The 15,524-nt window shown below is 38.7% G+C and overlaps 2 protein-coding genes across 3 annotated transcripts in view; both read left to right on the top strand.

Moving 5' to 3' along the window:
* Nucleotides 1-2,142, top strand: part of LOC107598165 (pleckstrin homology domain-containing family M member 3-like) — a 37,998-nt gene extending 35,856 nt beyond the window's left edge. Inside the window, exon 8 of the mRNA XM_016289440.1 lies at nt 864-2,142. Coding sequence (XP_016144926.1) covers nt 864-1,035 — 172 coding nt within the window. The 3' untranslated portion in view covers nt 1,036-2,142. The remainder of the gene's footprint in view (nt 1-863) is intronic.
* Nucleotides 2,143-10,815: 8,673 nt separating this feature from the next.
* On the top strand, nt 10,816-15,125 carry LOC107598163 (frizzled-5-like). 2 transcript variants are annotated; one of them, XM_016289436.1, is made up of 3 exons: nt 10,816-11,071; nt 11,266-11,398; nt 11,493-15,125. In XM_016289436.1, the coding sequence occupies exon 3, from the start codon at nt 11,735-11,737 to the stop codon at nt 13,511-13,513; it is 1,779 nt and encodes a 592-aa protein (XP_016144922.1). In that variant the 5' UTR covers nt 10,816-11,071; nt 11,266-11,398; nt 11,493-11,734; the 3' UTR covers nt 13,514-15,125. The 2 variants fall into 2 exon arrangements, with proteins under 2 accessions (XP_016144922.1, XP_016144923.1); XM_016289437.1 differs by lacking the exon at nt 11,266-11,398.
* Nucleotides 15,126-15,524: the final 399 nt, after the last annotated feature.

The following is a 15,524-nucleotide window of genomic DNA, read 5'->3' as shown; positions in this document are numbered from 1 at the left end:
ATTTCTCCGATCACAAATGCAGACATGGTTTTATGTTTACGCGGCACGATGCAACACGTAAAAAGACGGTATAAGTCATTATAATCCGTAATTATGTCCCCACTGGATGCAACAAATGCCTCGTTTATAAAATGGGTTTTTATGTTTTTGTCTCGTCGCTCCAGCCAGACAAGGTATCACAGTATGGTAAAGGGCGTAACATTTCCTTCACACGCTTGAGGTATTCGGCCAATCATAACACACTGGATAGCTGGCCAATCAGAGCACACATCGACGCATTTCAGAAAGGCGGGGCATAGAGGAGAAACAATAATGTACAGTATGTGGAAAATAATGTGTTTTTTTTTTACCTTAAACCGCATAAACACATTTCATTACACCAAATACACAAAATAATGTTCTTGAATAGTTATTTATACATATATATTAAATTAAAAAACGTAATTTAATAAATGTAATAACTAACCTCGTTCTCGCCATGAATATAGCCGAGGTAGCTCGCATGGCGTTAAATCATAAACAAACAAACAAACACATATATATTTGTTGCATATTTGTACTCTGAATGTCATTAGATCTTCTGCCAAAACTTATGATTGCATAAAAGTGATTCTTCATGAGCGAAAACAAAAAGACAGTAAAAATTATATATGTTTGTATATTAATAAAATGTAACCCCTTATTCATTTTAAACTTTTTATTTATTTAGGAAATTTTTTAATCACCCACCGATTACAATTAACTAACTTAATCCACCGGATGGGGAAATTCAGAGGGGGGGCAAAGACTTTTACACATCACTGTTTTGAGTGTCAGTGGATGTTTAGATAAACCATCAGTGCTCTTCTATGTTCTAACTGCAGGTGCGAGGGCTGCGGTGCTATCTTCCATGCCGAGTGCCGGATGCGAGCCCAGCCTTGCCCGCGATGTGTGCGCAGAGAACTACACAAGAAGCCGGCGTCATTCTGGAAGAGGCACGGCCCTCACGACAGCCCTGATGACGAGGTGCTGGACTGCTTTGAGCTGAACACCTGAGACGGTTTATCGAGAGCGCTGCCGAGCACACTGCACTAATGAAGTCCACGTGCTGCTGCATCCAACAAGGACAAGATTCCGTGCTTCCTCGGTGGAAGTGCTCCGTGAAAACCGAGAAACAGAGGCGTTTTTTTTTTTATGTTCTCCCTCACCTGAGAGAGATGGGCACAGAGACAATAATTCAGCACCCGAAGAGCAGAGTCTTCATAATGATACCAATTTACCCTTCCCTTTCATCTACCAAATGACAGCCAGGGCCAACAGGCAAAGTTCGCTCACACACTTTTACTGACAGATGTAAAATAATGCACTTTCTGGCAGACTCACAATCCAAGAGCGATGATTCAAACCAATTTCTGGACACAAATAGAGTTTCTAATCCATTAATGATTCAGTGAAAATGAGCGCTGCAAGATGGCAGTCTGGCCTCTTCGTTCGGTTTCCCTCCACGCAGTAGTTAACCTACAATGCCTGAAGACCCTTGATCTCGAGCACATGAAGGCTGAACATGAAGATAAACATCCTTAGAACAAAAATAGCTTTATTCTGTTTCACATGTTTGCATTTTTGCACTTTACATTTATGATTTGTCCATACATTTCTGTTTTTTTATTATTCGTTGCACTTTCAGTCACAGCATGTTGCCATATCCGTTTTTATCTTACTCCTCAACGCTTTCAGCTTTGGTTTGCATTGTACTGTGAAGAAGGATTGGTGTCTTGTCCCATCCACCTGACCTGGAGTTTAAAAAGTTGGACTGTTTATCAACACTCAATGGCACTGCCAATAAGCAGCTGAACCACGTTGTTCTTGCTAACCGCCTGGTCCGTGATTACAAACTACCCTGGGCCACCAAGCCCCGAAATTACAGTCTAGAGTTCCAGGGCTTTGTTTAGCATTCATACGTCTTTTTAACAAGAAACGTAAAGAAAACCCACCGTGGACAAGCTCATAATTCATGTCCATCTAACCTCTGCGTTTTCTTTCTACTTGAACTTAGTATTGGCAATAAAGTCACTTGTTTTACTTTCGCTGCCTTATTTGACTTCCCATTCTTTGGCCAGACCTGTCTTTCTCCAGTTGGACAACATGTGCACAGTGCACAATAAAAAAAAAAAAACTTTTTTCTAGAAAACCCCTGTTGTAAACGTAGCAAGCTGACTGACATTTTGAATCCTTGAATCCTGAATATCACCATTATATCTCATTTCCCCATTTTCTTTTGTTCTTCAGTTTTTTTCCCTTCTATAAGCATACAGAAAATAGCAGTGGGCATCTCTTTCTGGACACCTCACCAGCAAACAGAAGCTTCAGATATAAATCACATTCAGCATTACTGATATAAAACACATTGGAACTACCTGCACATTCAAAAATTCTCCACTGGACTTGAAACATTCTGGCTGGAGCTGTACGCTTGATGTTTGACACTCCATCTGAGATTTACTGAGATTTACATCATTACTGGCCGACAGTGTCACTTATTGAACTCTTTGAGATGGGTCTAGGTCAACATGCATATCAATTGCTACCATGTTACATTTTGTTTTATGAGAAAATGTGTTAATTCCATTAAGCTTACGTTTTCCACCAAGAAGTTTACTTCTGAATGAGATTCTTAGTTTACGTATGGTTGGTGTGTGATAGGACAGTGTAGATGGATGGATGATCATGTTAGCTGTTCAGAATATTTGGTTCTATTTATTGAATCCGTGTCTTTTTGCCTGCCTTAAATTAAAAGCCAATGCATTGGCCTGTTGATCTTCAATTAGCAAGCTATGGTCACTCAAAAAAAAGTTTCAGTATTTATTAAATTAATCAGAATATCAGGCTATAGAATATATTGTAATATAATCACGTAGTGCTTTCGTTTTTTGGTAACCTTTACTTACCTTACTAAAAAAAAGGAATTTCCCCAGAATCTGATGATCTTGTTTTCCCATAAGAGAACTCGTCATTTTACCAGTTTTAAGCTTGAATTGAGCTAAATGCACCATGTTTTACATGATACTATAAGATGCAATGGTGTATTTGCAAACTGTTCGATTTGAAAGTTTGATGTATGATGTTATATTACATTATTTGCACTGTTCTTTAAAATCAGGGATTCTTAACACACTGAATAATGGTCATGGAGGGACAAACAAAAAGGGAACTCTGTGGATGTACTTGGTAAATATCTTTTGTTCTTTCAGTACACCAAATCGGTCTTTTATTTTCATATTTGTTGAAGGTGTAATGGAAGTTTCTTTTGCTGCCATGTTGTTCTCAGTAGTATATTTACATATCGGTTTTGTTTCAGATTTATTGTATTTATATTCTTCACTGTAATTTCTGTATCAGTTTATGGATTTTCCCTGTGCTTTCTTGTATTCTGCAAACTCTTCATTACAGACAACCTCTTATGCAACTACAAATATTTGTGTTTCAGTACAGGTTCCTTCCAGTTTTTCTCTTCTTTTATTTATTTTTTTATTTTTTTACCACTGTTGCCAATAAAGTAAATTGCTTAACACATTGTCCTCTTTTTGTGCTTCAACAGTAATGTCATCATCTGAATTAATTTTAGGATTAAGGATTCTTCACAGATCATTTTCTTGGTCAGAATCCAAGGTGGCAGCAGTGGAACAAATGCATCATGGCCGTGGCTGCGGTTGTGGTTGTGGTTGTGATGTTCCCTTTTGGGTCCCGGTGCACCGGAGTAGGTCCAAGCATCGACTCACGAGCTAATCCCAAATTAAAAGCCACATGGTTGTATCTGGTTCTGTCTGGAGTTTTACCAATAACCACTGGACCTGTTAGAGACCACAGTATGAGGCTTATAATCTTTTGCACAGTGGTACCGATGTATAAACATTTGAAATTCCGTCTAGTGATATCATGATTCTATTGAGAACAGTATTTTCTTCATCTTTATGGCATTTTAAATATTTGTCCAATCTATCCAGAGCTCAACAATAAGGATGGTCCGCTGGCCCAGGGCCAGTATGAGTGAGTTTCATGCCAGTTGACACATTGTCACATTCATTGAACTTATACATCCACATTTTATGCCTTGCAAATGTTCGTATTTTTAAAGCGGTGTTCTACATTTTTGTTGCAAATTCTGCTGATTTGTCAGTTTATGTTATTTAGCTGGATAACATAAAAATGGGGTTTGTTGAAATTGCAAAAATAACTTGTGATTGTCTTAAAAGCATAGATAAGAATGTCATAAACTACACATTTTCGTGTGTTGATTTTCTTTTAAAGGCACAATATGTCATTTTCGCCGCTAGAGGGCGCGTATTCAAAATAAACAAAGAGACAAAGGCGTAGTTTGATGACGCCGTGACTGAGTGTGGAATCATGGGAGTTGTAGCCGATGCAATCTGACGGGACTCGGGCAGAAATCATGTTCATGGATGAGCTAATGATTTATTAACGTAGTAGTATGAAGCAGGGTGAGGCTGAAGGCGGTCGAAGCGAAACGAGGCCGCTGAACGAGCGTGACACACGGCTCGAAAGCAGCGGAGATTTTATTATGTCACAGTCGACCGCTTCCGCTCCTTCTGGTCGTGCGTATGTAGGGGAGGGGGAAGCAGCGCTGTTTTATCATACTAGATACATTTGAAAGTTAAAATGCTACTCTGTGCGGTCGTCACCGGTCTATTAAAACAGACAACATATTAAAGCGTCTTTGGTGTTTCCATGTTTTCTACAAAACAAAACCGGAAATCGAGGGGTTATGACGTCATTGGCTGGCGACACAATGACACTATGGACGCGGTCTGTGTCACTAGTTAAAATAGCTTATTTCTCTGGATTTAAACATTCTTCTAAACATTTGGGATTATGTAAGTACACAAGTCAGCAAAATATATAACACTGTTCCAGTGGTTTTTGGATATTTTAATAAAACAAATTGTACATATTGTGCCTTTAAGTAAAGAAATGGAAATAACAATATAAAGAAAAATTAATAAGACAAATATAACTAGCAAAAATAGAAATGCAATGATAAAATAAAAATGTCTATAAATACATTGATAAAATAAAAATATATCCTCCATACATTCTCATTGTTGAGCCGTGCTATATCTTTCTTTTCTTTTGTTTATTCTGTTGAAAATTAAGATAAACTGTATTTGGACATTTCCCACTTTCTGTTCTTATATATTTTCATTGTATTTACATGAACGTTTTTCAAATGAAGAAAATTTTTCAATATTCAAGCAAAATATTTCACCAAATGAACTGTCACATATACTGTACATGCATACGTATGGTCTCAGTGGTCACCTGTGTGATTTAAAAAAAAAAACATTTTGGTAACATTTTATGTCTACACCATATATTCAGTTTCATCACCTTACATGTGCATGGAAAAAAAGGACCAGACTTGTATAATATTTTTTTCGCAAACCTTTCCCAATTCTTGAGTGATGTCTCAGTTAAGCCAATGGCTGGCCACCCCAGACGCTTCCTCCCTGGTTTACTTTTTCAACACTTCCCTCATGGTTTTTCCTCTTCCCCATTTTTTTTTTGTTTTGTTTGTGTGTTTGTTTTTTCTTCTCTTGAAAGAGAACAGTAATTTGTCCTGGCCTTAGAGAGCTCTAAAGCCTTTCTCTGACAGAATAATCCACCAGGATCCAGCCACTGCCGATAGGCCAGAACATGCCACGTCTTCCCTCCTTTGTGTGTGTTTTGTGTGAATGTTCACTAACTCTTAGAGCTGGTTTTCGAGCCTGGGCTTAAAATTGAGGCGTCCTACTGATCCCAGACTCCATAACAGTGTTAATGTGTGACAGCTCAATGCTGAGGATGCCTTTAAGATAGGTGTTTTCACACATATCTGGACTTGTTGCATCCTTTTTTGGAACGGTGGAGATTTTTTGTGTGTGTCAAGAGGATTTTTTTAGGGATATGCTGTGATTTTTCGCACACAGTGAACAATAGATGAATTATGGCGAAGTTGTAACTAAAAGAAAGACAAACAACACTTTAGATGCCTTGTTTATTGACTATCAAAGCAGAATTTTTATCAACTCTTTTTTCGTCAAAATAGAAATCATATTCATCCCAAGGAAAGTATCTTTTGTAAAAATGTCCAATCAGCCCAGACACGCTGAGCAGTCCGTTCTTGTTTCATCATCCTCACAGTACGAGTCTCCTGCACTATGTCCCTTTACACCCAGCATGAACTAGCGGAAGGGGTGGGAGCGTATATTTGGCAGTTGCGCTATGCTTATGAGGATAGCTGTTGTTTTAGCAGGGCCGTGTGAATGTGTGTGTGAGCTGCGTGTGCACGGTCTGACTCATTTGCCTGTGATTTGTATTGAGGAGTGGGCAAATTGAACCTGAGTGTTGGTCGTGCTTAATTGTCGTCACCAATTAGTGCATTGTTGAAAGCCACAATGGCTCCACTGTAGCGAGGGGAACGTTTCCTTTGTGCTTCTCCAGTGGCCCACAGGCCAGTCAAGACTCATTTAGGACTGACAACGAGGGGCCAGAAATGGCATCAGAAAAAGACAACAAAAGGGCGGTTTAAGGAGAAAAAGACGACGACAGAATGGAGGCAGGAGGGGTGGAGACAATAGTGACATGGGATGGAGCACCAGGGTCAGTTTTTTAGTGAAAAAGGGGTTAGAATGTCTGATTCAACCCTCTGGTTCCCTAACGTCCACCGGCCGCACAAAGACACGAACCCGCGCAATCAGCGCTGAGCAATAACAAGTCTCGACTTCAGTTGTCATTTCTCAAGTTCTGTTGTTTTTTTTTTTTGTATGTTTGGGATCTTTTCATGCATAGTTATGTTACACACACATTTTGTCCTTAAATATTAATGCGTAGTAATCAAGCCATACTTGTGATTTAATTTTATGTACAAAACTGTAGGGTAGAGTACATTTGGGACATGTTTACAGTTGAAACACCTTAAATAACTTGCGTGCAAAGGAACCCTGAGCCGTGATTTTTGCTCCACACATGCATATTAGCATTCTCTTTGATCATGGAAAATTTGAAAGGTGTGTGTCTTTCCACTCCAAAGATATAGGCAAAAGTTTTTTTTCCAAGGTAAGATTTTCATTTCACCATGTCCCTTCAACAATGAATAGCTTTTTATCCTTTTATGACTGTTAAACTTCACCTATATCATTGCAAACGTTACTCTGTGCTCTAAAAATAGACATATTTTATGATATTGTGCCATGCAAGATCTTTGCATAATCTTGAGAAACATTTGAGTATGTGAGTAAATATACACACAATATATTATTGTGTTCATACAAGTTATATGGACAATTAAACCACAAATGAAAATGTGTCTTTGCATGAAATAAAATATCAAACTAAGTCCTATTTGTTTAATATTTATGAAAAAATACGTTTTTTTCGTTTTATCTAAATATATAAAAATACAGTTCAAACGTTTGTGGACAGTACGTTTTTGAAAAAGTCTTACTCACTCACCAAGGGTGCATTTATTTGATAAAAACACAGTAATATAATGAAATATTATTACACTTCAAACTAACTGTTTTCTATTGTAACATTTTCAAATGTAATGTATTCCTGTGATGACAAAGCAGAATTTTCAGTATCATTACTCCAGTCTTCAGTGTCACATGATCCTTCAGAAATCATTCTAATATGCTGATTTGGTGCTCAAAAATATTTCTTAATTTTTTTTTATTATCAATGCTGAAAACAGTTACTGTTTAATATTTTTGTGGAAACCATGATCATTTTTCAGGATTGTTTCGTGAACAGAATGTTCAACAGCATTTATTTATTTTATTTTTATGTATATATTTATTGTAAAAGTATAAAAGTCTTTACCATCATTTTTTATCAATTTGATCAATAAAATATATATAATAGTTTCATATTTATTTTATAAAATATGAAATAATTATATAATAATTATAAATATCGTTTATACGTATCTTTTTATTTGTATTTTAACTGCTGCAGTTTTACACTGGTACAGCGGTACATCATCATGTTGTTCGAATGGACTTATTTTTAGCATTACGCTGTTAAAAAAGCTTTTCCAATTCCATATCCTATCACTGCACTTCAACAAAATACAACAAAAGCATCCCATATCATATCATCTTCTCGTGACAGAGACAGGAAAGCAAATGCAGATGAGAAAAGGTCAATTTGGTGAGATTGCATCACATTGGCATTGTGTATGAATTGTCCGTCCACACACAGACATGAAGAGTCGATTATCAGATAAAAGCATTTGCCCAAACACAGGTTCAGGCATGTAAAGAAAGAGAGGAGGGAGTGGAAAAACCAACCACCATGGGATATGTTCATGCCCAGGAGACATCACAAAATAAAACAGACGGCTAGTGTGCACCACACCTCATCACGCTTCAACATCATTTGATGTTGACAACGCTCTACTGCTCAACTAAAGTAAATCCAAGCTCCACTTATCTAGAGCATGACTGAGACTGATTTTAATCAGGTTATATTTCCTCTCTGTATCACTATTTCAACAAACTAGCTAAGTACTTTAGATACAAGTATGCATGCTAGCAGTTTCCCTTGCAAGGCCTGACATACCATGGACACAGTATACAGAAAGGAAGTCAGTCGGCGCTCATGTGACTCCTTAAGGTGGAGTTTTGGAGTTAATGTGTGACAATATGCGTAGGTAACCTATGAGACAGGTGCACAAATGGCTGGAAAGATTGATTCGGTTACCATAGCATTTAAGACACAATCAAACATCTCGAGCGTTACAAGGAAAACAATGCAATCAGCCATATGTGGCCTCGTCTGTCTCAGTGATTGATTCCTAAGCAAGTCTGTGGCATGTAGAGTTCTGTTTACTCTCGTCTTCTCAGACTTTCTGTGAGCTGATGTCATCTAAGTGTTAATCAAGCATTTGAAACACCCAACGGAGAAGCCGGATTGGTCACTTGCACTTTTAAACACACACATATACTGGCACACACCCTGTGAGACCTTTGGACTTATAGATAGAAAGCTGTGAGATTACAGAATACTGAATCAACAATGTGTGTGTGTATGTGTGAGAGAGAGAGAGAGAGAGAGAGAGAGAGAGAGAGAGAAAGCCACCCTACTGAGAAGAATTTCTAAACATGCTTCCTGTCTGAGTAAGTGAACGGAGGAGTTTGTATAGCACCAGTGCAGACGTGTAGGGAATGGGCAATAATTTGTCACACCTCTCTTAATAGCACAATAATTTAACTGTACTTTATCAGTATTATATACTATACTGTACATACAGTGGTTCCCAGAAGTAGTAACTTTACTTTCTAAGTGATTTTTTGCAATGACTTTGAACCAGCTGTTCCTAAAGTGATTTCTGACGTATGTGTGACGTCATTTTTTTCAAGTTCACATAGGTCTAGTTCATCACATTAACTATGAACATGATCCACTAACATTTGACAACCTGGGTATCTTAATTTTGAATGGTATATCTATTATATTATCATTTTTAAAAACATATATTTTAAACATCTTTTTAAGAAATATTTTGTTTGGAAAGTGTTAGAGCTGTTTTTCTTAGAAATAAATGTCAGGTTTGATTTTTTTTTTTTAATGTTATTCAATGCTATTTATACATTTTTAAGCTAAGCTGACAATGTTATTTTAGTATTATTAACATAATATTCTAGTATTAATTAAGGGCTTTTATTTTTATATTTTCAGTTTTAGTGATTCTGTTACATGCTTAGTCCGTTTTTTTAATATTTCTATTTAACTTTGTTTTTATTTCTGTTTTAGTAATTTTAGTATGTCAACTTAAAAACTTTTTTATAGGCAACATATTTAATTTTATGAAACATTTTTAAGTATTTCTAATTAATAAGTAATAATTCTATTTTTCAGAAAATGTCAGAAAATCATTTTTATTGGATTTATTTTTTACTATTTAGTTAATCACTACTATGGTAAAAGTGTTTAAATCATTTACAGAATCATGGAATCACAAATCAGTCATTCAGATTTACAGCTGTAGGTCCAGTGCTTTACCACAAAACAGGACAAAAACAAACTTCAACTTATTTGGACTCGTTTTATTTGGTTGATGATTCCAAACATCACAAATATGGAAACAACGTCTGAACTCTGACCTAGAGATGGCATCCTAGTGCACACTAGCTGTTCACAAACCGAGTATCAGTATGGCAAGGCGCTCCTCTCTGTTGCTCTCTTTGTCTCGTCGAGGCGTGAGTGATTAAGCTTGCGTTAGGAGTCATTATCTGAGTGTTTGCACAGCTCCGTCTGTCCTGAATGGGCCCAGTGGGTAAACACAAACGTAATACAGGATACACTTGCACAAGAGACTCAAGGCCTTTTCATATTCACACACACACACACACACACACACACACACACACACACACACACACACTCGCCAGTGCCATTCACTGACTCCACTGACTAATTTAAACATCCTCATTACGGTTAAATGAGTAACATGTGGCATATTCCCAGAATTTTTTTAACTAACATAAATGTACATTTTGTTGATCTGTTAAGCCATTGTTCTAGTATGCCTAACCAGTGTAACTATCCCATTTTTCTATCCAATTTAGGGTGGAAACCATGCCACTGTTCAAGTCTCATTAAATGATTAAAAGCTTAATTTCACACAGTGATATGAATAACGACACCTGTTACACAAACCATAGAAATAATATTAGTTTCATAGATAGATAGATAGGGCCGTTTTTTCCACACAGATGACTGTCAGTGGCCCCTGGTGAAAAAGGGGTTGGGTCCTGAAAGTTGTGGGCGTGTCATTGCGGGTGGAGTATTTTCACTCCACAGTACCTCTACAGAGTGAGTAATTACTGGCTCCGCAGCCAACCGAAGGAACACACGCTCTGTCACACAGAAAAATACGTTCTCAACAAATCAGTAGAAGAGTCTGGCGTGGAATTGTGGAGTTTATACATGTTAAAGTGCGTGAAAGGACTCCAATGGACTGCTGGGAAACACACTGAAGGAAATGGCAGGAAGCACCTGAAACCTGTTGCTCTGAGCACTAATGCGAAAGGTGATTTTATTTATTTATTTTAATTTTTTTATGTGTATCATTCACCCTTATTATACTTTTAAGAAGGGATTTAATTTTGGACGTCAGATTTCTTTTTCATATTTTCTTCTCGATTTTTCGCCGTCTTTTTTGTTGTGAATCCGCCGGATTGTTTTCATCGGATGCATTGACCTGCCATGTGGAATTTAATGCAGATCAGAAAGGAAACCGACGATTAAAATGTTACTTTCTTACAAAGTATCTGCGGGAAATGAACTTTCGACCTTAACACGGTTTACTCGGTGAATGATTGACCATTTAGTCCACGGATGCACGTGCTTTTCCATGGTACGTTCTGACGCTCAGTTCTATGTTTATGATTTTCTGTAGAATTATTAAGCTGTTGTTTGATTTAACTGTAGTTGTTCTCTTACTCTTTCAGCCCGTGTGTAGGATCATGGTCTGTATAAAATGCACTCACACTTGGAAGAAAGTGTGCTCGGGATCTGGAATGAAACTTCACTGTGATTTACAACCTTGTGAACTGTGGACATGCTGCTGGAGCAATTAAGGTTTCCTTTTGGGATTTCTTCTTTCCTAAACGCAGCAATAAATTAAAAAAAGGAAGGGAGGAAAACCTGAGCCGAGAAAATACTCAAGAATTGAAATTCATAGTTTTTCAGTATGAGGAAACCTGCAGATAAGCATCATTTCATCATGGAGACCTCGGGGATGCACCTGGTTGGATTTTGGCTGCACGTTCTGCTGCTGTTGCAACTGTCTAGGCTTGGCGATGCTGCTTCTAAGGATATAGTGTGTGAGCCAATCACTGTACCGATGTGCAAAGGGATCGGATACAATCACACCTACATGCCCAACCAGTTCAATCATGACACCCAGGATGAAGTCGGCTTGGAAGTGCACCAGTTTTGGCCACTTGTCCGGATCCGTTGCTCCCCAGACTTGCTTTTCTTCCTGTGCAGTATGTACACCCCCATCTGTCTTCAGGACTACAAAAAACCTCTACCGCCTTGTAGGTCCGTGTGCGAGAGGGCTAAGAGGGGTTGCTCTCCCCTCATGATTCAGTATGGGTTTGAGTGGCCGGAGCGGATGAGTTGTGAGCAGCTGCCTATGCTGGGCGACACTGATCGGCTTTGTATGGACAGGAACAGCAGTGAGACCACAACTCTATCACCTCCTTTCCCCAAACCCACTCCCAAGGGAACGCCACGACATAGAACCACTGCAAAATCTACTCCGCCGCAGAAGTGTGACCGTCAGTGCCATTGTCGAAACCCCCTAGTGACAATTAAACAGGATGCACATCCTCTCCATAACCGGGTACATACTGGCTCTCTATCCAATTGTGCTTTGCCTTGCCACCAACCCTACTTTTCCCTGGATGAGCATGCCTTTACAACCTTTTGGATCGGCCTGTGGTCGGTGCTGTGCTTTGTCTCGACGCTCACCACTGTGGCCACTTTCCTCATCGACATGGAGCGTTTCAAATATCCAGAGCGGCCGATTATCTTCCTGGCTGCTTGTTATCTGTTTGTGTCGCTGGGGTACATTGTGCGACTGCTTGCGGGCCATGAGCGGGTAGCTTGCGAGGGCTCCGGCAACCAACAGCACATCCTCTATGACACCACGGGTCCAGCCCTTTGCACGCTAGTTTTCCTGCTCATATATTTCTTTGGAATGGCCAGCTCCATCTGGTGGGTGGTGCTTTCCTTCACCTGGTTCCTGGCAGCAGGAATGAAATGGGGGAATGAGGCCATCTCGGGTTACTCACAGTACTTCCACCTTGCTGCTTGGCTCGTCCCTAGTGTCAAGTCCATCGCTGTCCTGGCTTTGAGTTCGGTGGATGGAGACCCCGTGGCTGGGATCTGTTACGTCGGCAACCAGAGTTTGGAGAGCCTACGTGGCTTCGTATTGGCACCGCTGGTCGTCTACCTCTTCACTGGCTCCCTCTTCCTTCTGGCCGGATTTGTTTCACTCTTCCGGATCCGTAGCGTCATTAAACAGGGCGGCACCAAGACAGACAAGCTGGAGAAATTAATGATCCGGATTGGACTCTTCACTGTCCTGTACACTGTGCCCGCAAGTATTGTGGTGGCTTGCCTAGTGTACGAGCAACATTACAGGCTAGGTTGGGAGCGGGCCCTGGCCTGTTCTTGTCCGTCCGAGCGCCAGCGGCTCGGCATGGGGCCGGACTATGCCGTCTTCATGCTGAAATACTTCATGTGTCTTGTAGTAGGCATTACCTCAGGTGTTTGGATCTGGTCTGGGAAGACTCTGGAGTCCTGGAGACGCTTTGTGGCACGGTACCGCCCCTGTAGGACCCAGAAGCCACCTGTATCAGGCTCCTCCATGTACAGTGAGGCGAATACCGCTCTCACAGCCCAAGCCGGAACAGCACCCACTGGGACCTATAACAAATCAGCACCCTCATCACACGTCTGACCATTGGCCAGAAAGCCCTGGTCCATTATAAACCCTACAACTGTCAAACGAGTGAAGCCTGAAGTGTGCAGGTCATGACTCTGAATGAGCAGGTGTCTGTTCGACCTGATGGATTGAACGAATATATTATGAAGGATTTTTACAGGCTATTGGTTGTTTAATTGTAGTCCAGTTCTTCTTATTCACTGGTCTAATTTGCAGAGCAATGAACATGTTGATACTTTGTGAGGGAAAAGATCATTTGTCTACTTTACAATTGTTGCAAGCATCTTAGCCACCTTCTGTTTGTTCTTCTAGACCATGAATGATGGAAAAAAAAGAAGGTTAATACTTGATATGAGTCAAGATGAATTGAGGGGTTTGTGGAGATATTTTATTTATTTGTGTATTCTTGTAAATATGCTATTCAAAAACTTTGTGATATCTCAGATATCAGTCACTCTGTTGTTTGTGACTATTGGCATTTTGCAGGATGTTAGTAGGATCATCTCTGGTCTTCTAATTTACAAATGTGTAGGGCGTGCTTTCATGTGTTCTCTCTCTGTGTGTGTATATGTATGTGTATATATATATATATATATATATATATATATAAAAACAATTTCAGCTTATACTGTGCAAGTGGAGGAAGAAAGCAAGTCTAGTGAAGAAGCAGTTCACATTCACCTAAAGTTGTTGCAGGCAGTTCTGCACAGGTTAATGCTCACCGAATGTTCTTCAGTGGCCCTCAGCAGCCACTTGTCAAAGCCATCTCCCCACTGATAATAGATTGTTGGTTAGCGTCTATTGGGCAGTGTTAAATGATAGGATGTGTATGTACCATCTATAGAGTTGTTGGAAGAGTCTGTAGGTCTATTGTGTGAGCTTGACTTCCCTCTTGTGGTCAATGGTTCAATTTTCACTAGGTTCAGGTGTTAACCAGCAGCCATTCTAGGGTTGTTGAATATAATTTTTTTCTTTTTTTGGTAAGGCCAAATATTAACTGGTTTCAAAATGTGGAACAACAATTTATTTTGGTCTGTTCATTTCCTTGTCAAGCCTCATGATCCTGTCTTTGGTTATTTTATTAACCATTGTAATAAAAATGTAAATAAGTCATTTCACCTTATTTGTGTTTCGAATCAGAAAACCAGTGTTGGCTATGCACTTTTAGCAGACAGAATCTGTAATTGTTGTTTTTGTAGTTCTATGTGAAATCTTTCAGTGGAGCACTAAGGTGTAAATGTAAGCATTGTTTGGCTACTTTTTATGGTCCAAGCTGTTGTAGAAGTAACATTTCCTGTGTAGTCTTTAAAATGCTTCACAATTTTGCTGCATGTCTGGTTGTGTACATACTTGTTTGGCTCTATTCGTATGTAAATCTTGTAGAAGACATGTCCTTTTATGAGTTCAGACTGCAACTCTGTACATATGTTTTGTAAAAGAGATGAAATACAGTGCTACAATTTTAAAGAGATTTTTAGATATTTATGAAAAGTGTCTTTGAAACATGTTTCTTTTGTTTCTCTTACTGGTAGAGAATAAAAGCGAGGCGCAATTTGTGAACCTGCAAGTCAAACGTTTGGTCTATTATTAATTATGCTTTTATTTTTACTGCTGTTTTGGAGGAAAAAAAACCCAGTTGGGTATATCACCCAGTTGATATAAAAAATAAAATCCCACGAGTGTGTCAAATCATTTTTACTTTTCTGATGTTTTGTTAGTAGAAAGCTATCAATTTTAGATTTTTTTAAAATTACTATCAAAGAAGAAAATCTTTGTGTTGCTTATATTTTTGTGGAAACTGTGATTTTTTTTCAAGATTCTTTGAATAGAAAGTTCAAAAGAGTGTCTTTACTGACATTTATGTAAAATATATTTATTGTCACTTTAGATTAACAATACATCCTTGCTGAATATAATTGAGTATACATATATAAATACAATCTCATGTTCATGCTGTTTGTTAACTAATTTATTACAGTAGTAATATTTTAAACATGTATCTTTTACACCCCCAAACCATCATTGA

The sequence above is a fragment of the Sinocyclocheilus grahami genome, unplaced genomic scaffold (assembly GCF_001515645.1).
Source record: "Sinocyclocheilus grahami isolate Dianchi unplaced genomic scaffold, SAMN03320097.WGS_v1.1 scaffold246.1, whole genome shotgun sequence".
NCBI lineage: Eukaryota > Metazoa > Chordata > Actinopteri > Cypriniformes > Cyprinidae > Sinocyclocheilus > Sinocyclocheilus grahami.
This window is presented reverse-complemented; position numbering and strand designations above follow the sequence as displayed.

Excerpts from the sequence above, each read along its gene's own strand:
- LOC107598163 (XM_016289437.1), top strand. The coding sequence starts at position 11,735 with ATGAGGAAACCTGCAGATAAGCATCATTTCATCATGGAGACCTCGGGG.